Source organism: Neopsephotus bourkii, unplaced genomic scaffold, assembly GCF_033783945.1.
Source record: "Neopsephotus bourkii isolate Nb327-2 ecotype Australia unplaced genomic scaffold, CSIRO-AGI_Nbou_v1 NB_250, whole genome shotgun sequence".
NCBI lineage: Eukaryota > Metazoa > Chordata > Aves > Psittaciformes > Psittacidae > Neopsephotus > Neopsephotus bourkii.
In genome coordinates, this window is record NW_026900760.1 from 1,524,622 (window position 1) to 1,550,772 (window position 26,151).

A 26,151-nucleotide genomic window follows, 5' to 3' on the forward strand; every position below is an offset into this window, starting at 1 on the left:
ACAGTAGTATATAGAATCTATTGTATTGATATTGAGAGTTGAAGAAATACCAGCTTGAAATGTTGGATTACTTTTATGGATTTGGCAGCTAAGCTGAAAGCAGACGCTTGATAGTCTTAAGTGCTGTCACTAGCTCAAAATTGGATAGCTGATAAATATAAGACTTTTGAACCCATCATCTGGTGTTGCCAGCAGGCAAAGCCAAGCCTTACTGCAAAGATGGATTAAGAGAGATGCTTTAAGAAAAGTAATCAGAGAGATATGTAGCTGAAAACAGCTGGTTTGTTACAGGAGCTTGTGAAGGGGGTGGTGGTGGTGATGGGAGCAGATTTCTTGTAAAGATAGCTAGTTGTTTTTTCCAAGGATCTTCTTGGCTACTTTTCTAGATCAAAAATTGTTTTATCAAGATCAAGAATGGACAAGAGTTGTATCAAGATAAAAGTCTCCTCCCAAACCCTAGTATTTTAGAGTAAATGTAAATTTTGAAAGTTCCTGTTTTCATATTATGCATCTTAAAATATCTTCCTATCCCATAAATGTGGGCCCAGAATCACATAAGCACATGTTGGTCTGATTCACCTAGATAAATTGCACTTGGAAATATCTTTAATACTTCTTAAGTTGAATCTAGAAATCTGGACAAGATGCAGAGATGATGAAGAGGAAAATCAAAGGTATGGAATAATTTCTGTGTCAAGAATGGCTAGAATAGGATCCTTGATCAAGGGGAAAACAAGTGAGACATGGTGCAGTAATATAGCATGCTTTACATTTGGGGGGGGTGGGGGGTGGTTGGGAGGGAGGGGCAAAAACCTTGACACACACGGGAGAAAATTTTTTATGGGGCTATTAAAGATTATTACTGTTGATGGTGAAGGACTCTGAGCTTTTAATTTCCCAGAGAATGTTCTAAGTAAATGTCACTATGTGCTTGTCTTCTGTTTTTTTTTTATTCTTGGGCATTTGCTGTCATGTCTGGGACAGTGGGTTCAGACAGTGACCCAGGATGAGCAAAAGGTCTAGCTGTTCTTGTTGTGTGGGAAGATTTCTATGGTAGAGATTAATTACTCTTTTTATTGGATCTAGGAAATCTATAGCAGTTACTTTAACTATGAAGTTAATTTGTAAAGTAATAATAGGAACATTCCAAACATTAATCCAGCAACTTCAAAGGCTAGTGAGCCTTTCACCTGTGCTGTTGTCTTAAGCTAAATAAAGCAAAACCATGGATAATAAGCAGAGGCAAATCAAGTTATAAGGATATACCAAGAAAAGGAAGGTTAATAGTATTGTTGGCTATCAGGTGTGGAAGAAACCCTGAAAAACAAAAAGCTGTTGACTCAGGCTGGTAAATCAGTGGTACACAGCAGCAAGCTTAGTCGTCACTGCTTGCATGCATGGAGTCTAGTTATCTCTGTATCCATCAACTGATGAAACCACTCCAGTTTCCCTGAAAATGACTGCCTATTTAAGCAATGCACTGTCATGTCTAACTTGATTTCCATCAGTTCTTATATATTTGGGAATTGCTTCAGTGAATAACATCCCTGGTAATAATAAGGCTGTTAACTTGCTTGTAATAACTGCAGTTAAATGGATTTCAGAAGGAAGATAATATGACTCCTCTTGGCCCACTGTATTTCTACAGTATCTTAATTAAATTCTCCAACCTACTTACTAAAATGTAAATTCTCAAAGCCAAATATCTGACAGGGTAAGGACACTGCATTGAAGAAATAGAAAATGTAGCTGGAGAACTTACACAACAGATGGTAATACTAAGTTACTGAGATGTGCAAGTAAGTCCTTTAAAAGCAACTCCCAATGTAGGGCACTCTAAAAGCAAAATAATTACAAATATTAATTACAACTTGGTATGTGAGCATAATGCTTACTGGTGTCGTAGGTGCAGAGGCTATTTCCCTTTGTTGTGCTTAAGCAGCTGCTGTTAAGGCCTGGGAAGAAAATACATGTAGTAATCACTAAGCTTTATTCTCCTGTTGAGGGGTGGGAGGGGATAAAAAGTCAAAAAGTTACTTTTGCTTGTTTAAGCCAATTTTTATTAAGCTGTCTTAAATGAAAACCCAGACAAGGTAGCTGTGCGCAGTAATGGGGATGAGCCAACATCCTGAAGACTCTCAGTAGAATTAGGATTTTTTTTTTGCCAGGTCAGAGACTGAGTGTGAACATGTGTAATACCAATAAGCTCTGGTTTGGTTTAGAACTGATAGCTACAGAACAACTAACAAAGTCAGCTAGCTGACTTTCTGATCTTTGTATTTGTTATTTCATATTTGTAGAGATACTGATGCTTCAGTATCAACCAGCAAAACAATGTAGCATTTGAAACTGGGTAATTAAAGCTGCTTCCTTTTAACTTTAGCCAGATCTTCTGAAACTGCTTGTACCATTCGTTCAGTAGCTTTCTTCAAAATGTTTGCTGTCTGTATGGCATGATCCAGAGCAGAATGTAAAATCTGCTGGGAAATAATAAAATATAGCCTTGTTAATACTAAAGGCAGATGTTTACGTAGGTGTAGAATAGAAAATTAGGTTTGTTTAAGGTTCTGTGCAGTGTTTTCACTCTGAATACATGTTGAGAAGAAAAAATTCTGAGTCATGTGAGACCATTCCAGGATTCAAGTTGGAAGTACCTGATAGTTATTTCTCTCTTTGAGTAATCCTTTCAACTGAGAGATGTTTACACATTTCTAAAGTAGAAGCCCAGTGTGGTGCATGTTTATGGCATTGGGAAGGTTTTCTTTAGGTTTTGATAGTGGTTTGTATGACATATTTTATTTCAGTATATGAAATATAATTCCAGAAATAAGAGCCAGTGCTCCTTTTCTGTTCCTTTTCCCATTTATGCAGGGACTGAGTTGCATAAAGAGTCTGTAACATACTCATATGAAATAACATACTAATACATAAGCTAGAATACTTGGGATTTTAACTCCCTCCTGTCTTATCCTCAAAAAGACTAGACATGCTTAGGTTACAGACAACTTTCTAAGAATGGGATGTTCAACAGTGTCGTGATGTGGGGATGAAAGCTTCCCAGGGTAGTTGTGTGGCTTTTAATTTTCATTCTGAAGTCTTACATTTGCATTGGACTCATTAGCATTTCTGTATCTGATGTTGATTGCAGATTTGGTTTGGCCAGACTTCTTGCTGGGTAAGTAGTGACATGAAAGAATAATTTTATCGTATGTGCTTGAATAGCAGGTTTTGGCAGCCTCCGAGTTTTGCCTAAAAATAGGATGCATAGCATAAATACAAACAATTTTAGTAAACAAAGAATTTCTGTAATATGAAATAAATATGTAAACATCTTGACAGCATACTCAGTAGCAAGTTAATTTTACAATGAGTAGAATTTTTCATTTAACTGTAAAGCACAGTCCATCATAATTTGTGTTGCATCTGTATTGCAGTAAGATAGAAAACATGCCAGGATGCGGAGTCAGGAAATCACTCAAAATAGTATTGCATTCTTGCTGCTTTCTCTGAGTGGTCTGTGCCATTAATTCTCAAGTCCAGCTGCTGTGCTTCCAGGCAATTGCCTGGAAATGCCTGAGTAATGCTGTCAAAAACTATGGTGACAAAATTGTCTGAATTTCAGTCTAGTATGTGCCTACAGTTAAGAATCCATTTTACTTCTCAGACTCCCACTATAATTTAATGTTAACAATAGTTAAAATAGGACTATTATGTATAAAGAAATGGTAGCAAACAGAACTTAACTAATCTTAACTAATGCAGATCTGCTTTTTAATCTGTGAATGGGACCATCCTCTTAATCAAGTGAAATTTTTATTTTTTTTTTTTACTACTAAATATGTCAGTTGAAGAAGTTTGTGTTTACTCTTCCTTAAATTAGAAACATTCAAGAACTACTCTTAAGAATTATTTACACTTGCTATTAGGTTAAGTATTTTCATTTCACTAATGATTAAAATTCTAATATACATCATACACTGCAAAGATGAAACTTTCCTTCTGTTTGATACTGGTGAGTTGTTTTTTCCTTGCTGAATCTTCAATGATGTCATTTTCTTTTGTACTATATAGTTATTGCTGCAGCTTACCTTGGAGAAAGTCTGTTTACAAGTTCACGTGGCTGTTTATTTTTTTGAGCCTTTTGAGAGGAAAGTCTTTGCTGTGAATAAGCTGGAGTAGTTGAGGCCATGTTTAAAACAAAGACAAAAAAAAGTAATTTGCTATGTATTTATAATTTTTCTTCATTTCGCATTCATAAAAAATCAAGTAAATATCATTCCTGAATAAAACTTGAATATGGTTCTTTCTGTAAATGAGGACAGATTAACCTGTTTGTGTTTGCTGTTGAATTTAGTTCTGTGGTAAATAGTATGCAGATTTATATTAATTTCATATAGTGAAAGACTACAGAGGCAAAGTGTAATCAGACTCATATAATCCAAATCATTACATGAATACTTCTTTGATTTATAAGTTTACAGAATTTATACAAATAAGTAACTAATTTGTACTTCCCTCCCACTGCTGAAAATTTGTGTTTTTCTGTATGCAATTTTTCTACAATGTAGAGAGGAGTCTGAGGTAAAAGACATTAAAAGCTACATGTTCAACATTGTAAATATTATTTATAAAATAAGGCTTTTCTTGACTTTGTATGTCACACAATTTTGAGTGTGGAGATGAAATCTTCTTTAGTACTTGTTTACTTCAGGTAACAGCTAGCACTGAAAGTTGGCACAGTAATACCCAATTTTAAAAATTCTTCTTTATGGCACTGCAAAATGAGATATTCCTGTCATAAATGAAACATGGAAGGGACTCTTCTCATGAAGAATCAGGTAGGGTGTGTATAAGGACTAAACTTGGCCAGGTGTGTAAAAGTTGGATTTGCTGATACTGCTCTACAAGATCTATACACATCTATTGTTGCTTCTGGTTGCTTACACTAAATTAGATTTGACCTGCTAGTTGCAATGTGGCCTTCTGCCTCTTGAAATCTTAACCTGTGATAGGCAATTATTTCAGTACACATTATACTTATAAGATGAACCCCAACATTTATTTCTACATTTGGCACAAGACTCAACAGACTCTGTAATTCCTGAGTTGAAACTGATCTTTGCTTCCTGTAGAGCATCTGCATCTAAACTCTGAAAACAAAGACATGTTTAGAAAAACAAACACTATTAAAAATATTTTTGCGTACGTATTAATATTTTTGCGAATATTATACCTCTTCTCTCTCCATGTGATCTTTTACTGAGTGTTTTGTATCTTCTATTTTCACAATTCATAAGTTCCTTGTTTGGTGAATCATTATAGGAATTGTAGGCAGAGATGTCTTCTGAATCGCTGCCTAAAATCCCAAAAATAAATTAAAAAGGTCTGAAATAGTAAAAATTTTGGCCTGTGTACCTAGGTAATTATTTGTCTTTCAGCACCATCATTTGTGAGCCCTTTGCTGCTATTAACACTGCTGCAATTTGAAGTAGTACTTTTTTGTCCATCACAGGTGAGGACTGAACTTTAAAGATTGTCTCAAATGTAGATTTTATTTTTTTTTGTGGTGGTTGTTTCTAGTCTGAGAACTGGTGTTTTGTGTGTGTGTGTTTTTTTTTTTTTTTTGCTGGTTTGTTTTTGGTTTTCAGATTTTGTTGGTTTTGTGTGTGTGTGTGTGTGTGTGTGTGTGTTTTTTGGTGTTTTGAGGGTTTTTTTTTTTTTTATTTATATTAGGCTCTCTCATCTCCATAGTTTTGTGAAAACAATGCAGCGTAAGAGGAATGTGACAGCAGAATTTGGGAGATCTAGTACAGCACTCTTTAGCTATTGCACATATCAGTACTAACAATAATGGCCTCTAGTGTTTTACGTTAAAGTGAATGGATATGGCAGAGAAGCCAAGGACAACAGGCAGACCAAAGGTAAGAATAACCTACATATTCAGACTTAAAATTGAAACTAGGACAGCCCATGCTTCAGAGTATTCTGCAGTGAAAAGACAAGCTGCTGAGATGTGATAGGTATGTATTGAACATGATTCAGTAGTAGGCAGAAGCACAGTTCTGACCTTTGTATGCCATCACTACTTACTCAGGTTGCTGTCTGATAAATCAGTTGGTTTTCTCTGCATGAAGAGTGAACAAATTCCAGTTTTCTTTTCCTGTATGTTTGTGTTTCTTTGAGTATGAAAACAAAATATTAATTGTACCTTAATACCTTTATAATGAGCCTTATAAGCATATTATATTAATGTTTGATCACTTCTTACTTGAGGACAAATCAGATTTACCCTTAGAAATAACTCTACCTGTATCAATTATCTGAAAAAGTGCTAAGTAGAAGCTTAAATTAAAAATTAACCAATTGGGAAATTGTTACCCCTTTAGCTAAAGCACACATTCTGACAAAAGGACTCTACTACCAGAGCTGTTAAAAGTGCTTGAAAGTAGAGCTTTTAATAATCACATCTCTGAATAGCAAATTAGTATGAAAATCCTATGTAATTATGTATGTTGCATCAAAATATTATCAATGGTAAGGATTATACAGTTTCTTGGTAGCTTTGAGCTATTAAGGCTTTAATTTTACTGCCTTCAGGTAATAAGAGGAATATTTGAGATGTACTTTCTGCCAGAACAAGAACCAAGTTCCTTGTTTGTGTGATTTTACATCTACTTTCAACTTAAGGCATACAGTATCATCATATTTATTTGGAAAATATTCTACTCATTCATGAAAATAATGGTCAGAAATGGAGCTAACTTTCTTTAAATGACAGGTGGGAAAAAAAAAAGTAACTTAGGTGAGTTCTGCTACATAAAGATTAACATTTATATTTAGATTAATGTTATTGTGTTGTACACTGCATGTACGGTGAGATCTAGGTTTGGTTAAAGATTTAATTTGCCAAAAATTGAAACTCCAAAATAACACATGTAGATTTATTTCATCACACTGGCATTTCTATAACTGAAACTTTTCAAATGTAAGGGTCGCTCAGTAGTAGATGTAGAGGTATCCATATGTTCTCTTTCCAGGCCTACAAGGTAGTTGATAACAGTGATAACTTCAAACATTTTACATTGCTGAACATTTTGCAGTAATCCCTGTTTGGGATGCTGACATGAATCAATAGAGAACCAAGACAAAGCCTCTTCTCTTAATACACTATTAAAATAACTCTGTACCACTTAAGCACTCTAAACCTTATGGTGGTACAATGGTCTAGTGAGATGGGATACTTTATAATATGTGTGTAATCCTCTCTTTAATGGGAGCTCTGCCATTTCTCTGGTCATCTGGTTTACTACATACCTTATGTGATTATCTGCTGATAAACTTAAAAAACAGATTGTCATCTCATTTATCTGTATTAAAGATGTCCTTCAGTGTTTCAGGCAGAGTCCAGTATAGAGACATATCAATGTACATGCATGTATCCATTCACTTAGCTGTAGGAAACCACATATATGACAAGGCAAAATACATTATACACTTACCCATTTATACTTGAATCTTTATCAGCATTACATTTTTGTCTTGATGTATCCTGACTGTGGCATGCAAGACCTTCAGCAGGATATTTCTGCTCAGGTGAAAGGCGTCTCTGTTGGACAGAGAAGGCAAACCAAATGCATATATGTTTATATTACTGTGTATCTATAACTGTATGACATATCAAACAGGATAGTATAAACAATCACAGTGTTTGCATATCAGTTCTGTATTGCTTTTAGTTACCATCAAGTCTACAATTTGATTTATCTTTTTACAATTCTGTCTGTAGAGCAGACTGGGAAAAATATGACCACTTTATTGTCCAAGCAGTTGGAATTCAAGACAGGTTTCATCTTGCTTTTAGAAAGATGGGTATACATGAATGAATCTTTCTATGTTTTAAATATGTTTAAAGGCAAGCAATTGTTTGAAGGTTGTTGCTCTCTGAACAAATAATAAAGTCAGGCTAACAAACACAGTTAAGTCTTTCCTGAGAGAAATCAATTTTATCACAGATCTCTAAAATGTTTGAGAGTCCTTTTAAATTTCTCCTTTGGAAATCAATTCAGCAATGTTTTGTTTTCACTGCTCTATGATTCTAATGTTACAATATGCTGTAATATCCCAAAAGATGAGCTATCATGCTGTGCAACTACTGAAGAGAAATATGTGTTATCTCAAAGCTGGATAAGATAATGCAAGTTAAAAAAAAAAGAAGTGAGGATGGAAACACATCGCATACCATTATGTTGGAAGAATGTTTATTTGCTAGCAGACCTTTTCTCAGAGGCTCTCTTTGTCTTCTGGAAGCTGATTCACCTCTCTTTTGTAACCTCGGTTAAGGGAAAAACATTAATTTTATTTTTCTAATCTCACCGAGATACGATTAATACCCCAGATAAAACTCCCCAGAAGGGCAGAGATGGTATGTAAAATTGCTTCATGAAGGTTTGATGGCAAATTATGTCAATATCTGCATCCCTCACTTTTCTTGTTTAATTAAAAAGACCACACAAATATTGGCAAGTAACTTTTACTGGCAGTGTCGTTCTCAGTGCCAGTGAATTTTGCGTGATGCAGTGCATTCAGTAGGGTTTAGCTCCTAGTGAAACTGATGGTAGAGTTTTGGCTTCAGGAAATACTTTGAGGTCCATAAAACCCAGAAAGGTAGCAATGCCAGGCTGGAAGGAATTCTTGGGTATATAGTTACAGAATTCTATAAAAGTTTTATTCTGGAAGTATCCCTGTTGATTTCAGAAATTCCAGACATGCTGAATTTTCTATATTCAGCAAATAATTTTAGATAAACTTTTATAAAAACTGATAAATAGATATTCAAAGTTTTCACTTACGTGTGAAGGCAGAGATTGCACTTTTCACCTTCTGAAGAAAACTGATTTGTCTTTGGGATTACATCAGTTGTCTGACTTTTTTCTCCCTCATTGTTGGAAAGAAATAAGTTTTCAATGCTTCTTCTTTCTGGAGGATCAGCAGTGCTTGAAACTACTGAGCTCTGTATAAAGTAACCATAGCATAGAGTAGTACGTGGTTGTTGCATTGCAAGTATGTGACTTCTACCAGCTAGCATTTTCAGTGTCCCTAACTTGGGATTTAGGGAAAAATGTTTTCTGAACCATTGACTATGAAAACATTTGCTGATATTTGTCTACAGATGTGTAGAAGGCCATAAGATTACTTTCTGTGCATTTATGATCTAGGACAAAATACTGCCATTCTTAGTAGTAAGCTTAATTTTCTACAGCATAATAATGTTTAATCTTCCAGTAATTTTGCAGTTCAGAATCTTGGACAAATGAAGTAGTATTTCTTTCAACTAAATGATGGTGATTAGTATCCCAAAGCAAAGATAGCTTTGTAAAAGTTTAAAATAGCTGCTTGTATTTTCTTACTTAAAACAGAATAACTGTAGATTTGAAATAGTAAGAATTACCTCACAAAGGCAATATGATGAATGGGTAGATTCATCGGAAGTAAGCAAAGAAGACAAGTTGCATTTGCTGTCATAAGTTTGTTCTTGGATGTCTTCAAGCAGCATGCCAAGTCTAAATATTTCCCCTTCCAACTTTCTAAACCCAATTGCAATACACAGTTAGTGAAATATGTATAAACTGATACTTTATTTATTACTATAATAACTGTATTGGGCATTGCAGTACAGTTCCCATAGGATATGAAATAAAATGCAGTTCACTGAGCCCTTCTGAAGTACTTGAATTAATTAATTAGCCTAAAATATTGGCCAATCACTTTTAGTTTACCACATATAGTATTAAGATATTAAGATATTTGGTTGATACGCTGGAGGGAAGGAATGCCATCCAGAGGGACCTTGACACGCTTGTGAGGTGGGCTGATGCCAACCTCATGAAGTTTAACCATGCCAAGTGCAAAGTCCTCCAGCTGGGTCGGAGCAATCCCAGACACAGCTACAGGCTGGGCAGAGAAGAGATTCAGAGCAGCCCTGCGAAGATGGACTTGGGGGTGCTGGTCGATGAGAAAATGAACATGAGCCGGCAGTGTGCGCTTGCAGCCCAGAAAGCCAACAGTATCCTGGGCTGCATCAAAAGGAGTGTGACCAGCAGGTCGAAGGAGGTGATCCTGCCCCTTTACTCTGTTCCTGTGAGACCTCACCTGGAGTATTGTGTGCAGTTCTGGTGTCCTCAACATAAAAAGAACATGGATCTGTTGGAACAAGTCCAGAGGAGGGCCACGAGAATGATCAGGGGACTGGACCACCTCCCATATGAAGATCGGCTGAGAAAGTTGGGGCTGTTCAGCCTGGAGAAGAGAAGGCTGCATGGAGACCTCATAGCAGCCTTCCAGTATCTGAAGGGGGCCTATAGGGATGCTGGGGAGGGACTCTTCATTAGGGACTGTAGTGATAGGACAAAGGGCAATGGGTTAAAACTTAAACAGGGGAAGTTTAGATTGGATATAAGGAGGAAATTCTTTCCTGTTAGGGTGGTGAGGCACTGGAATGGGTTGCCCAGGGAGGTTGTGAATGCTTCATCCCTGGCAGTGTTCAAGGCCAGGTTGGATGAGGCCTTGGGTAATATGGTTTAGAGTGAGGTGTCCCTGCCCATGGCAGGGGGGTTGGAACTTGATGATCTTAAGGTCCTTTCCAACCCTAACTATTGTATGATTCTATGATTCTAAGATAATGTTTGCACTTAAAAATTATATTGGATAAATGAAGTACGGGTTGTAAAACACTCAAAATGCAGAAAATAGACTGAGGTACTAATTATCACTTCTAACCTTTCAGGATCAAACTCTCCAACGTTGATAGACTTGTCCTTGTAGTTCTGCAGCTGCAAATTATGGTGCTCTTCTCTAGCTGTTAAGTAATTCCTTTCCAAGGCATCAAGGTATCTTTTCAACTGATTTAATGCCTTCACCAATAAGAAATAATTCAATAGCAATTGTCATTATGATTTAGCACACCACAGTGATAGCTACTTGTGCTAGGTAAGCTAGATGCTGTTGACAGTGAAGTTGGTAAGAATTCTGGTACTGCTGTGGATTGGAACAGGACTGCATCTTATATATCCACGTAGTACTCTGTGCTGCCCCTTTGTGTATGACTAAAATACTAACTCATGACTTATGAATGGACACCCTGCATGTCGAAATTAGTAACTTACATGGCAACTTAATTCCTTTTGCTAATAGGTTTGAGTTATAATCCTTAAAAGAGATTTAAGAATTCAGCCACCTACTGAACACTTTGATGATTGCCTTTTAAACTCATAATTTGTGTGAGATGGAGAAAAAAAGTATTTTTAAACATCTCTGATGAAAAGATGGAGTATATTGCCTGCACATTGAGTCTAGAGCCATTTAAAGTGTGTTTCAGATAACTGAAAATACATAATTTACCAGACAGTTGTCTTGTAAAAGTAATGTCTCCTGGGTCATATGCTTAGAGAATTCTTCCACCTTCAAGACAAAATATTAGAATTTTATTAAGGATTTTAAATATTAATATGATGAATATAAAATCTGAGCATCAATACAATGTATATATTGAAACAGAGCTCCTTACTTTCTTTATCACTTCATCTGTCTGATCCTTTAGTATTCGAGTCATCTTTTCTCCTAGTGTTAGTTCTGGCAGTAAATTAGAAGGATTTGGACAGTATGCTTCTACTGTCCCAACTGCTGGTAATGCTGATGTTGTAGTTCCATACTGTAATCCTACAGAATACAAGGGAAGATCAATCAATTGGAATTTCTGCCCAAAGAATCTGCCCAGAACTGCTGATAAATTACATGAAGTAGTCATTTAATTATTTACTTGCTTGAGACAAACCATGTGTAGGTTGTATAAGGATCGGAGCATTTAATGTAAAGACTTCAGAGGGCATTCCAGTGTCTCCTGAGTAAACAGAAATGCTAGTATTTGGACAATCTGACTGAGTAAGTACCTGTTAAAATGAGAAATTTGGTTGTAAAAATATAAAGAACACTTATGGACATAAACAAGAAATTTAGAAATAAAATACATAGTGCAAGCTATTAATATTAATGAAATGTTTATTATAACAATCCCATATAATTTGTGTTTATAGTTTGATATGTGTATAGTGTCTTATTGTATAAATACTTAAAACTCTATGTTGTGAAAATCTAAACAGGATTTGTATAAATGGGATGTATAATATGAAGGTGACAAGATAGTTTTGAGAATTATTTATAGTTCTAGAGATCAAGGAGAAGGAAACAAAAAACCTGTTTGAGAGATTTTTACCTTAGGATTCAATCTCAGATGGTCGATATGATTCGGGGTGTCAGCATGCTGTGTCAGCATCTTGTTTGCAGCCAGAAAATAATAGGGAAAAGTATTAAAACTTGTTACAACTCAAATGATTCACTAAGAGAGCAATGTAGGAATGGACGTAAGAATCTGTACAGCTCTGTCAGTCAACTCCATGGCATGAAATGGAGAAGAGATTATCAAATTATTAACAAACCTTAAAAGAAATTTACTACAATAAATGTTGTCAAATTAATTATTTAAAAGAATTGACTTGTCAGTTAATACAGCTGAAATAGTTAAAGAGTATTAAGATGTTCAAGGGCAGGTTGGACAGAGCCTTGGGCGATATGGTCTAGTGTGAGGCATCCCTTCTCACGGCAGGGGGACTGGAGCTGGATGATTTTAAGGTCCTTTTCAACCCTAACTATTCTATGATTCTATGTGAAAAAGGCAAGGATGTCTATCAAACATAGGTACAGTATAAAAATATAGTTTCAAGAATAATCTTTAAAGTACTTACATGTAGATGTTCAAATTCACCAAAATACTGGAAATAACAATTTATTGTGATTATCCTAATGGTTTGATGAGATGCTTTATAATTGCAAATAACACTCCAGAGCATCACTAAATATTTGGTAATCTAAATTTCATATAAATTCAATCCCACAATATTTGATTTGGTAAAGCAGTTTTGGACTGTGGTGACATACTTGCTGATACCTATAGGCTGCCTGCATGAACTAGTCATGGTAGCTGGACACAGTATCTTCCAATGGTAAAGAAATCTTTACCAAATATTAAGAATTAGAGCATTTTAATTACCTCCAGCTGTTGCAGCCGTTCTGGAATGCCTGATTCTTCACTATTCTCTACTGGAGCAGAATTGAAATAGTTATTTTCTATAACTTTCAAAGTTACTGATTCACATAGTGAAACAGGGAAGGATTTTGCTGTTTCTGTTGTTGGAACTGAGTTAATGTTGTCACTTCTTGTTGGTACTTTAACTTCTGAAGCAACTTGGAGGAAGTCAGGAAGGCAGTAGTGAGCTTGACCTTGCTCATATTTGAGCTCATGAGGTGAAACTGTTCCCTTAAACAGGGTGCTCTCTTCTTTTGTGTTTTGAAATATGTGTGTGGTATTGTTTTCATTAATTAATTGTATATTTTCTTGCTTGTACCCATACTTAGCAGTAGAAGAAATAGGTTTCTTTGAAACAGGTCTATTCTCATTGCACAAATTTTTATTTTTATCACTAGTATTTACTTCCTCATGCTTTTCCACGTGATATTCTGCAGGGTTAGTTACCCACTGTTCATGTGCCGAAAGGCCTTTGACATGTTCTGAAGGCTCAGGTTTGCTTACAGTGTCACTGATACTTTCCGTAAGAGATGTCTCTGGTATTGTCTCGCATTCGATTAACTGGTATGTGCTTGTTAACTCTCCCTTAGAAAAATGACGCAAGAGGACATTGGACATTTTTGAGTGAGTTAGATGTTCTTTGCTATCTGGTTTACTATATCTATTAGTAGGTAGTTTCTTCTTAAAGGGAGCTTCACTTCCAGGTATTTCAGGTGAAATTCCCATTGTTCCTGCAGCACCTCTGCAGTGGTGACTGGAGAATTCTTCAGGTTGTGAATGAGTTTTGTGATTTCCTGCTGCTTTTATGTTTTTGTTATCTTCAGAACAGACTAAGTTTAAAATACCAGAAATCTCTCTTGTACAAGTACAGTCACTCAAATTACCGGAATCATTATTGTATTTACAGTTTACTCCTACATCTCCATCGTATGGTAAGTCATCTTGTTCCTCATCAGTTGCATCCGTGGTACAACCTATGTCATCTGAAAATGAACTATTCATTTGGCTTTTCATCCACTCTGACGATTTGCACTTCTTCTTAGTCTCCATGTCCAGTTTACATAAAATATACATGCCATTGCTTCTCCACTTCTGGGTAGAGCTTTTGTTAATGCATCGATCAAAATCTGTAATGTATGAGTAATAATTATTTTATACTTAAATACATTGAGAATAAGATGTGCTTGTGTCTGCTACCTACTGTAGGCTTTTTAGGACTATCCACCTGACTTGGATGTTTTCTTATTTACACTAGGAAAGTCTGGCTTAATGACTGGGGGAAATAGACACAAATGCCAAAAGCATTGGGAAAAGGAGAACTGAGCTTAGCACCAGGTATTTGTTCTTGTTCTTAATCTTAATAGTATTATAGAGTAAAACCCCTTGTGATGGAGCTAACAACGGTAGTAGAATTTAACCTCAGTTTTAAAAAAAGTAATACAGTTTCTCTTAGCTTTTGCATCCCCACTATATTGCATTTCTTCAGCTTCTGCACCAGAGAAAAACCCCTAAACTTGTTTTTAATTTCATTGTTACCCCTTTATTTCTTTATTTCACCAGATAAAATGCACAGAATTAGTACGACACTAAAGTAGTGTCCAGTCTTGTCAGTTTCATGAACTGCCTAGTTTCACACACACCGCAGTCGCTAAAAGTGGAAAGAAGGAACTTACAGCGCTAGTTTTCTACAAGCAGCTGTGTGGCTGAGCTGTTCCGTTCTCTCTGAGCTATGAAGCCGTAGAGGAGTGTGTTGTTGCGGACGTTGTGGGCCCGGCAGCAGTTCCGTTCCTGTTGCATCGTGCAGCGCTGCGGTGGTACGGAGGGCACCAGGTGTGCGGCGGCCGCTGACACGCCTGTAACCCCAGCGCGGAGGCGGGCCCTGCCCCGGGGCGGGGCGCGGCACAGGTGCTCCCTCCGCCTCTGGGCCCGCCCCCTCGCTCCCCATTGGTCCGTATGAATGATGCGGTCTTCCGGCGGGGGGGCGGGCCGTGCGCAGAGGGCTGCCGCTGGCCGGGCAGAGCGTTGGGCGCCCCGCCTGTGGGGGCGGTCGGGCGGCGATTGGCGGGTTCGAAGAGCGGCTGCGCGTGGTTGGCACCGCCCCGTCCTCCCCGCCGCTCTGTGGGAGCCGCTGCGGCAGCGGGGCTGTGGCAGCCCCTCAGGGAGCGGTCGTGCCGGCACCAGGTGAGCGCAGGCCTGGGAGCTGGCGGGGGTCGCGCCGTGGTCCCTGGGTGCCGGGCGGGAAGGGTTGCGATGAGCAGTTGGCGCCCCGACGGGTCGCGCTGCCTGTCAGCATCTGCTCCGTCGGCAGCGCTTCCAATCCCGGCTTCACAGGGCTGCGGGGCCTATATCGGTGAGCCGCTTCTGAGCGGCCTGATGTGTTGCCGAAGAAACTTGGTCAGTTTTGGAAAGCTCGTGTTCATACATGCAGTGCAGTGGTGTGGCTGGAAGCGATGCTTCTGGTAGTCGCGGACCTTGCTCTTTTGGAAGCTAAAGCCAGACCTAGCGATCCCACTAGCTTTTACTGACTAGTACTAGGAGATCACCCGTGTGCCTCTGAAGTGTAATCGGTAGCAAAAGAGCATTGCATCAGATATCTTTAATCAGTTGTGTTATCCTTAACAAAATAGATAAGGATGATAAATAGTAAATGAAATTTTGAAGGGGGCGTGAAACAGTCTGTTAATATAGTAGAAACTAAAGGACCTGCAGCATCCTGTGTACAGGGAAGAAGCTCTAAACTCTAAGAATTTGAGTTAGTTATTATGTTGTGGCATAGCTAAAGTGAAGTTATACCACACCTAACCTATTTATCCACTAGACTGTAGTCTTGCTAGTCGAGTTACTCCCCTTGTGCTTATTCAATTTTTCAACAGAGGAGCATAGTTAATCAGTAATTTTTTTTAACCCTTTATTAACCTGACTGCAGATACAGATTTTACCCATCTTTTAAGTTGTGGCCTTTCAGCAGTGAATACACTGCTTTAGAAGCCTTTTCAGCCTCATGTGCTGTTCCTGTTAAATTTTTGCCAGCAGGCTGCAGGACACATGCATCCTGGGTTGCCATGGAGAGCTGTGCAATTATCTTAGAAATTTAAGAGAGCATGCGGAGTCTTGCATCTCAAAAAGATTAGTGAAGAAATTGCAGTCCTTTAAATTTTGTCTGAAAATTACACCTTCTGTTTAAGTCATTACTAGTGTTGAAAACATCAAAAAAAAAAGGTCGTAATTACAGTGCAATCCTTGTAATTTCTTTGCTAATGTATTTTTATTGTGTAAAATACATTACACTCTACCAGTGTTCCTTCTTACTAATTAATGATTACCTAGAGTTCTGATCTGTTGGTATGTATCCCTCTTCAGCAGGAAGCACTTTATACTTTCAGTTACTCCCGTATAAAGCTGAGACAAAAACTGAACTGAAACTTAAGATCACCAATAACTTAGTTATTGGACGCGAAGAAACCTGTATGGGTGTTGTCTGTTGCTTTATTTAAAATGCTGTTAGTTAGATGTTCTTGAAACTCTTTCAAGTGTCTTAAAACTACTTGGGGTTGTACATTCCTACTGCTCTTCTGGAGTGTAACTGTAGAATTTGATCACAGAATTATAGGATAGTTTGGGTTGGAAGGGACCTTAAAGCTCCTGTAGTTCCAACCCTCTGCCATAGGCAGGAACACTTTCCAGTAGACTGGGTACTCCATGCCCCATCCAGCCTGTCCTCTAACACTGTCAGGGATGGTACAGCCACGTCTTCTCTCCACAACCTGTGCCAGTGTCTCACCACCCTCACTATAAGGAAGGGAAGATTTTCTTTCTAATATCTAATCTAAGTCTGCCTTCTGTAAGTTTTAAAGATAGGTAGAAGATCAGCTTTGGTTAATAGGTCAGAGTAATTTTTGATAGACGTAATTTTACGTTTGATAATTTTTGATAGACGTAATTTTGTTTTTGTGCTCTTGTTGCCACTTGGCTTTAAATTGTTAATATTTTATGGGTTGGGGTTGGTGGTTTTTTTTTAGTATTTAGAGAGAACAATAATTTCTTCACTTACACCTTCCTTTGGGAGTCAGCAAGCCTGACTGATTCTACTGTGCATGTTGAGTATAAGCATTGCAAAAACATAAAAACCTATTTCTTTTGCGATGTTGTAGAGGAGAAGACCACAATTTTCAAAAGAAGTCTTACCTCTTGTACCTTGTCAAATGGGAGTTTAGTCTTATTTTGCTAGAACTGTTTCTAATTGCAATTCTTGGCCTTTTTATGTCAACAAATGATAACAGACAAGTTTTCTAAACCAGTGTTCTTCAGGTCCCTATGCGCAGTATGATTCAGGGAGCAGCTTGCCTCCCTGCTGGTTAGTGAGGAAATGTTTTAGTAAGCCATGGGTGGTTTATTCTAAAAATAAGTGTGGTCTGTACATAGTTTCAACTATAGTTTTAAGGAACATATGGGGAGTTTTTCTTGGTTTATATAGTTTATCTGGATTGTTCTGTTTTGCTTTAAATAGGATCACTTTTAGTTTCTGCTAATTTTCTACTTTTTTGATTTAATAGGACAGATACTTGTATTTTTCCTCTTTATGTCATTTTTTTTTTGTAGCAGTTGTGCAGTCAGTTTCACTTTCCACAATTTAGTCATTCCTGCCCAGATCTGGTAACCATGATCTTGGGTTTAGTAGTTTTTAAGATTAACATCTAGATGAAATTGTTTGTTTAAGGAGGAAATATTGATATGAAGACTTTCTGAAAAATTAAGCTGTTATTGCTATTACTATTTCTGAGAATGAAAGAATGGTGAGATACCAGGTGAAGAAAACAAACCCATAACTTTTGTTTAGCCATTTAACAGCAAGTCAGCTATAGAAGTGATTGGGGGGGGGAAGTATTCTGTGGAAGGCCACAATGATAGGAATGTGAAATATAGGAAAAAATGGAAGTGGAAAACTGATAAGAGATGGTCTGAAACATATGTGGTACCTGACCAGATGAATAACGTTAAGCTGCATCTTCAAATTTGGCAGTGTTTGGAGATTATGGTTCTTGTCACATAATAAATCTTTTGTGTTAACTTTTTGCAAATAGGAAGGAAAAGCTTACATGCAGCTGAGTTGCATGGAATATAAATCATATGATCTACAAAGAAGCCTCTCTAAATACTTTCTATTTCTTCACTGTTCACTATGTTTCCCCACCATTGCACTGCTGGTATACTGTGTGGAACTATGTTCCCTGCGTGCATTACTTTGGAGCCTGTATCTTACCTAGCGGTTGATGGTTTATTAGAGGACAGGATACGCTATTGTAACCACTTGTGTTTGTGTGATAATGTGTGTATATATAGTGGATAAATAGGGGGCAGTGGGATAAAATGGAGTCCCGTTCAGTATTCATCACACAGAATAAAAAAGAAAATTCATTGACTAGCTTCTGAATAGGTGTGCATCTGCATCCCAAATATTAGAGTAAATATGCAAAGCATTTTACCACTTGGTATCTCAACAAATAGTGTTTTCCTTAAATCTACATAGGTGCTGTGCCATAAATAAACTGTACCTGTGTCTATCGGAAGCAAGCAACAAGAAAAGACCAACACGTGTTCTTCTTGCTATAGTACATGTTCATCCTGCACTTCTGCAGTTTTCACAGGTGGTAGCTGTATGTTGGCCAGCTGTAGACTCATAATTGGGAAGACAGTTAATACTTGCTATTAATACCTGTGAATCGAGGGTGATGAAGCAAGCAGTGCTGCTGACATTAATGTATCATGGATCATTTCAGTAGTGCATTATGTTTTTTATGAGAGCTACATCTGCTTCTTGCAGGATAAAAACTTGCTGGAATGGTAATGAGTTCTTTATGCTGTATGTTTGCTTAATCTCTCAGTGAGCATCACAGTGTGAAATAGGAAATTTGAAATGGCAGCTATATTGCTTCACTTAAATTGCTGTTGTGTTTTAGTACTGGTGATTCTAAAGATTTTTTTTTATTTACTTTTTTTAAATCTGTGGAAATTAAAGATTAATTTTCCCCTTTCTCTGTAAGATGACTGTGCAGTCTGGCTGTCGTCTTTTACTCTACCAGGATATCTTTTTAATAAAAGTTATAGATAGGCCAGGAAGAAGCTGAGCTAGGAGGAACATTTTATTGGAGAGATTTGTGATCAACTTGCTCTATCGGCTGACGTGAAAATAGTCAGCATTTTGTGCTGAACTTTTCCCATCTGGTGTTTTTCATATCATATAACATGCTCCATTTTCCAGACTGAAGGTACTAGAGTAAATATCTTGTTGGCTGGGAGAGGCCTGGTATGTGTTAATTTGCATGATGAGGTTTGAGTCCCTAATAAGCAGAAGGAGCAATGTACAAATTTATGTTCAGAACTTGGTAACAAAACACTCACTGATTTTATGGTAATACGATTTCAACTATGCTAAGAATAAAAGGATCACAAGTTATTACTTTGCTGTGAGCTGTCATTGAAGGCTATTGTGGCATTTAAGCACTTTAAAATTGCAGCTCTCATCTCCAGTTGTGGGATGTTAGGAAAGAAGGCAGCACAGTATTTGTTTTCAGTCTATGAATGACAATTAAGTAAAAAATTGGAACTTGTTCTGAATTAAAAAAAAAAAAAAAAGAAGAATTGTAATGTCTTGGTGTATGGAATATGTGAAAAAATACAAGCTATACTGACTTTGCTCTTTTTTGTAGGCAAAGGGGGGGGGATATTAGTCTACTGTCTTCTTGTATCTGAAATCTTAACTTGTGTATTTAGAATTGGTTTTCAGTTGGCTGGTGAGGTTTATTATGGGGATATTAGTTCTATTCTGCTGGCATTTCATGTTATCTTCCTTTCTTATTTTGTCATAGTGTGGGACTGCTGTACTTAAAGATTTAATTAGACAGCTTACATAAACTATCCGCAGAAATATCCATATAATAAAGATGCTTGTGGTTACTTATGTTAGCTACACCCATTTCTTTAACTTGCGCATTAGACAGTATATGTACCTTAAGTAGCAAGCTGATTTCTAGCTAAGTACCAAATTTCTTAGGAAAAGGATGGTTTATTCTGGAAAGATACTCTGTGATAGAGGCACTGAGAGGTCCACTTCTGCATCACTGAACACTGTTGTCAGTGTAATATAGGCATCTGATGCTTCTATGTTTTACTCAGTGTAACGATGTGTGGTAGCTTTTTGGTTTTGTCTACAGTAGTTTCTAAGATCGCAAGTCACTATGCGACCTGCATCATTGCTAAATGTTCCAGCAGTATATTTCTGTTTATAAGTCTATGTTATACCTTTACTATGCCTAATAGAGCACCTTCACATTTACTAAAGCTAATAAAGTTGGCCTGGAACTATGACTGATTATACTAGCAATGAGGATGTATGTTGTTTGTCTTTACGTATTGCATCATTCTCCTAAGTTTCTGGCATGCATCTCTTTCTGCTCTTAACTGTTCCATTTTAAGGGATGTATTTCCATTTTAGTCTGATTGCTGGGTGAAAATACAGAGTTTAGTGTGAGTAGAAGTACCAAGTTCTGGCTAGCGATTTGAATGTTCCTTAATGGAAAGTGTTAATTTTCTTTAGGTTTTGGTTTGATATGCATTTCTTTTGTTGCATAGTGTTTATGCAGTTTTTATCTGCTACTTGGGTGTTTCTCATAAAAGGAAATGAAAATAACCTGTGGGAATGCAGGTGAGCTGCTTTCTGACTCAGAGAATGAAGGTGCTTCTGCAATCAGTTGTCATGGTGGTTTGGATTAGGTTTTTTCTTTTTTAAGATCTGGCAGAAATTGCTTGTGTCATTAGGTCTCCTTGTGTTTCAAGGTTGGTGATTGTGGGTAATACTGAAAAAAAAGTGCTAGGCAATGCTTGTTAAAGGAGGAGTTTGCACAACCCTCTAAAAGCAGGAGGGAGGGATGAACAGAAAGGGTATAAAGGTATGCAGAGTTTAAAAGGCTTGCCATGTTACAGATTTTTAGCATTACTTAAAGGTCCATATGAAATGCTCCTAGACTTTTGTTTGCCTTTAATCCAATGTTGTATAAGCCAGGTTATCTAGTCTGCTGTGCCAAAGAGAGATGTGAGTGGAGGGAGAATCAAGAGGAATTAACCTACATGAAAGGGCACAGAGGAGGTGAACCTTCTCTTGCCTGTATCTAGAACTCCCCGTCAACAGGATTCATGTGGTTTAAGTAACCGAAGAACTAAAGGAAACCACGAACAGACAGCATTTTTAGAAATAGCATGATAAGTATCTCCAATGTTACCGTGCCTGTTGTAATGCAGGACCATGATTAGCAATTACAAAAAAAATGTTGGTCTCTGTTCCTTTAGTGTTGAATTCCAGTCTATGCTTTCACTTTGAGCTGAGGCTGCTGATCCTTAACTTGTTTTGACCAGATTTTGTTGCCACCTATTATTTTTGGTTTTCTAAAATCATCTTCCAGTTTAGAAGGATTTCCCTGCTAGGACCTTTTAAAAACTTATTTTAAAAATATAAATAGATTTTAATAAACTATTACGGTTTATGATTACATATTTAAGCTTGTGAGCTAGTTGTGGGTTTTTATGCAATATTTCCATTACTTTGATATAGTTGTTAATATTTTCAGTGCAATTCTTTTACAGTCGGTCCTATTTTGGTCTGTTCTGGGCATACTTGTGCTCTTTTGAAACTGGGGGGATTCTCTTTCTGTAGTCTTTCTGGTTACAAGTAAAGAAAATTGGTGAGTAAGTTAAAACACTTGGACAAAAGCCGTTTCTTCCATTTGGGTAAATGTAGTGCTAGAAGTGGTATAGAGAGGGAAGTGAAGAATAGAATCAGTTGGATCACTCAGGATGTTGTGACAGATAATGATGTATTTGCATAATTTTTCATTTAGCACTTAATTTTTGATGAGATGAATGTAATGAGTGTCAAAGTTCCTATTATTAGTATTTTTCTACTCCTTTATAACCTCTGTGCTTCTGTTAATTGTTTGGAAAAGAGTGATGGTTATACTGAGGTAATTAAGTCTTGGATATTAACTGGCCAAGAAGAGAGATGAAATAGTTTCATAGGTAACAGAATCAACTTTCAGTACCTCGCTATAATAATTCTGTTCTTTTGATTCATGAAAGTTAGCTGTTCATTGGTTTCATATGTAAAAGACAGTCATGTCTGCATGATATGGGGAGAGGAAACTTCATGTTTCTTTCCCTATTAGTATGCTGTAAGTGAAATTCCAGACTTGCAGAGCAGCGGCTGGTAGGATTTCTATTTTGGTGAAAGAACATCACAAGTGGCCCAAAGCCAGTACAGTACCCACCCCTACCCTTGTTTTAGGGTTGCCTGCAATATTCAGTAATGTGTTTTAGTTTCATACTGGCCCATATTTTTAAGTCAGCATGGCAAATATAATTGGGGTGGAGGGGAAAGCATCTGAATCAAGAACATTAGGTAGTGGTATTAATTTATTTGCATTTTGTCTGATGAGACTGATAGGATAGGATGTGTTAGGCTGAGTCTTTCCCATGATGTATAGTGATTACAAGCTCTGCAGAATCTGCTTTATCAGACTCACACCTAGGAGGAGTTGTTTACAAACTGAGGTGGTTGTTTACAAACCTCAGTTTTCCTGTTCTGTCCTTTAGGTGCAACCTGTTAATGTCTAATGTGAGCTGCACTTGGATTGTATGTTGGAAAGTATGATTGTGTGCTGCTTGTATTGTATGTTACTAAGCCAGTTCTTCAAAAGAAGTGTTTTATTCTGTGATTCTGTGAAAAGGTGTTTATTTGGCTGCATATATGAATCCACTAGGAGAACAGTTATTCAGAGCAGGTATTGCTCCACATCAGCACTGATTCTGAATAAAACCTCAAACTCACTTCATCAGTGAAGGCAGGTTCTGTGTGCTGTAGAAGGTCTTGCAAAAGTGGTGCAGAGAGGAGTTTAAAATTAAGTTTTAAACAGTAACTACACTGGTCTTAGTGCCGTGTTTCTGGTGTCTGCATGATCTACTCCCATGACTAGTCACTTGTACTGTCCTCAAGGTCTGGAAAAAATAATTTTTTCCCAATGTGGCACAGAGTTACTCTAAGGTTCATCCACAGAGAAATACATGTAACTACAGAAATGCCAGCGATGCTGCTATTTACCCCAGATTTCCAATTATGGTGAATTATTAAAAAAACCTTTTTTGGACAGCATTGAAGACTAAAATTATGGCTTGTCTAGTTCTGAGGGTTTCTGGTTGTACTGTTTGTGTTTATATTCTATTTCATATTTTGAAGGCCTGGAATCAAGCAAATTCAGTGTTTCAGTAACAGCAGTAATAGATCTGTCAGTGTATTTTTGTTGCTGTTTAGCCTGTCTCTCCACTGGGCATGCAAAGCTCTGTTTTGTTTTTACAGAATCCTGTTCAAGCTTCTTTTTTCCTCTTTTTCTGCCCATTCTATAGCCTCTTCCTGAAAAGAAGTTCAAACTTAGTTCCCCATTGGAAAATTTGCCTTAATCTTGAAGCAGTGAATCTCTGTAACTGTTTGGCTTCTTTAGAGGAAATACAATTAATGCAATTGGTCTACATTTGTGTGTATTTTCCTCTAATAGCTTTGAATCTGTCAGTCAGTGATGACTTTATTTGGCAGATGCTCCATTCCTATAGCTTTGTGTAAAATAGCAGGTGGGTAGATAAGGCATTACTTGGTTGTCTCCTGTAGGGACAGGCAGAAAGAATGAGCTGTTAGATGCTCTTGTTTGTCAGCCCTCAAGTGACCAGTCAGTGTGTGTCAGCTCTGAAACTGTAGGTAAGCAAAGCAACTTCTGATCTTCTGACAAACTCCACAAAGCAAGTTATGGACTGGGGGAAGGAGCCAGTGAAGCAGCAGAAATGTACTGTTTTAAGGAGGTGCAGGGCAAAAAAAAAACCATCTCCCTCCCCAACTGTATTGTGATTATTGGTTTTATATACTGCTGTTAAAGAGCAGTATTGGTTTTCTGTGGCTTGCCAATTCATTTTCACTTGTCTGAAATACTGTGTTCTATCAAAAATTAATATGAAGGCATCTACCACAGATGTTCAGCCTAAATAAGAATTGCAAACTGATTAAAGTGATTATTTACCATTGTGATAAAATCCTTTGTGGGTAGTCATATCTTTTCTGAATGGGAAATGCCTTAAAACGTGAAATGCTTGTCTGGCAGCTGTAAGATCTAGGGCAATTAGCTTGCAAAACAGGCTTCTGAGAAAGAAATTATAGCTCTTGTTTTATTGCTGTCAGGGCCTTGAAACACACTGATCAGAATTGAAGATGGGGAACTCTTCGTTTCTTTTGTAATTTCAGTGAGAGTGAGGCTTATTCAGGTCTTAATATATGCATCACTGATTCAGGTCAGTAATGTTAAGGGAAGGCTGATATGTACCTTCTTTGAGTATCAGCCATTGGGTCTTGGTTCCCTTTCTGAGAACACTGATAATGATTTTATGAAAAATGCTGAAAAAGTGCAAGCATGATGGGGTTTCACTTCTTCAAGCACTCTTGTGTGGGATTCCTTTCAGTAGGTAACATTAGTATTTTACCATGATTATTTATTTCATTGTAAATTTTTTACAAAATAATAGATTTCAAGCAGAATTTTAGTTTTAGAGAATCGAGTTAAAAATAGATTCATAGAATTTAGTAAGGAAATGTCTTAAAACCTCATGTGATGCAAACCCCAAGCTTCTTTATCAATAAAGCTTCTAAAGAAATCTGTGGTTTAATTGAAAAGACTGAAAAGTGACTTTTTAAGAGCGGTAAGTATGGGGCTTTTTTTAGATAAAGCATTGCATGGAGTCAAAGTTATCTTTTGTGAATGGTTTGATTGAAGATACTTCAGCTGCTTATAGACAGGATATATATATATATCAATGGCTCACCTTATTCTCCTAAAAAGAGTTGATAAAGCACACAATTTGTCTATTGTGGGGTATAAGTTGGGTGTCACATTGGATTGCCTAACTTCTGCCTTGCTTTATTTGCTTTTAGGAGATTGTGGTGTTGGTTTTGGTGTCATGCTGCTGTGTAATTTAGTAATACCAGTTTAATTTTCCACTTCTGAAGGAGGCCCAATTTTTCTCTATGTGCTTTTTTCCCCACTATTTTGAACTTACAATAAAGCTAGGACTATCGCAGCATTTGACAGCTGGAATAATAAAATCATGCATTTTCAAGTTGTATATACAACTTCAATTTTCTATTTTTTGCCTCCCTGAAAGGCAGCTCTCTGACACTGGTATGGATTTCATATTGCTTAGAGGTGTTAAAGAGAATAATTGTAAAGCACTAAAGCAGCTGCTTTCCATCAAAGCAGATTCTTTCCTAGTAATCAACAAGTGCCTTTTTTTTTATGCTGCGTGAAATTTTAATGAAAAATGGCAGTTCAGGAGAAAGCCCATTTCCCTGTTGTGCATGCCAGTACAGTAGGACTTCTGATTTTTTTTTTTACTAATCCACTGGACTTTTCTGCTGAAGTACTGTGTCCTCTGAGTCAATTCCATGTTGAACACCAGTTCAGGAAAAGCTTGGTTTCAGAGAGTCTGTATACTTACTGTGCATCAATTGCAAGAGCAAGGTGCTTAGTTTGCTATAATCCTCCCAAGGCCAGTTTACACCTGAGAGATGGTATCTGTGGAATTGTTCATTGATTTCCACCTCTGAGTTTTGAATCCACCACTCTAATTAATATGTTTTAAGTTTGCTTACTGATTACCTGTTTGGTGAAGGCATAATTTGACATCCTAATGAGTTACGGGGGAAGGAAGTGAAATAGGAAGACCAGACCCAGTAATTTTTGTTGGATCCGTGATCATGATGCGTTGGCCAACTTTGGTGTGTCTGTATCACCTTTCTGAGACCAGGAATGTGCCATATGGCCAGCAAGGAGGGAAGAAAGCAGGAGCAGTGGTTCCAGCTGGTGGCAGGTGGTGGCATCAGTCAGAGGATGAGGTTAAGGACGAGTACAGAAGCCTGGCTCAGGTAAATG

At 37.4% G+C, this 26,151-nt stretch overlaps 2 protein-coding genes across 5 annotated transcripts in view; one reads left to right on the forward strand and one right to left on the reverse strand.

Moving 5' to 3' along the window:
• Positions 1-2,037: 2,037 nt before the first annotated feature.
• Positions 2,038-14,259, reverse strand: AKNAD1 (AKNA domain containing 1). Of its 2 annotated transcripts, XM_061345990.1 has the most exons (15): positions 13,103-14,259; positions 12,269-12,328; positions 11,816-11,945; positions 11,564-11,715; positions 11,398-11,457; positions 10,777-10,910; positions 9,449-9,584; positions 8,850-9,010; positions 8,240-8,330; positions 7,500-7,606; positions 6,091-6,176; positions 5,234-5,356; positions 4,089-4,170; positions 3,102-3,249; positions 2,038-2,480 (listed from the first exon to the last, which is right to left on the reverse strand). In XM_061345990.1, exons 1-15 carry the CDS (start codon positions 14,210-14,212, stop codon positions 2,358-2,360), a joined length of 2,703 nt encoding a protein of 900 aa, XP_061201974.1. In that variant the 5' UTR covers positions 14,213-14,259; the 3' UTR covers positions 2,038-2,357. The 2 variants fall into 2 exon arrangements, with proteins under 2 accessions (XP_061201974.1, XP_061201975.1); XM_061345991.1 differs by lacking the exons at positions 2,038-2,480; positions 3,102-3,249; positions 4,089-4,170 and adding an exon at positions 4,474-5,150.
• A 901-nt stretch (positions 14,260-15,160) lies between these two features.
• GPSM2 (G protein signaling modulator 2) overlaps positions 15,161-26,151 on the forward strand; it is a 29,856-nt gene continuing 18,865 nt past the window's right edge. For 2 of the 3 annotated variants that reach the window (XM_061345996.1, XM_061345992.1), the window contains exon 1: positions 15,161-15,319. The gene's annotated coding sequence lies outside the window, so the exon portion shown is untranslated. The remainder of the gene's footprint in view (positions 15,320-26,151) is intronic. The other variant, XM_061345994.1, reaches the window with a different exon arrangement.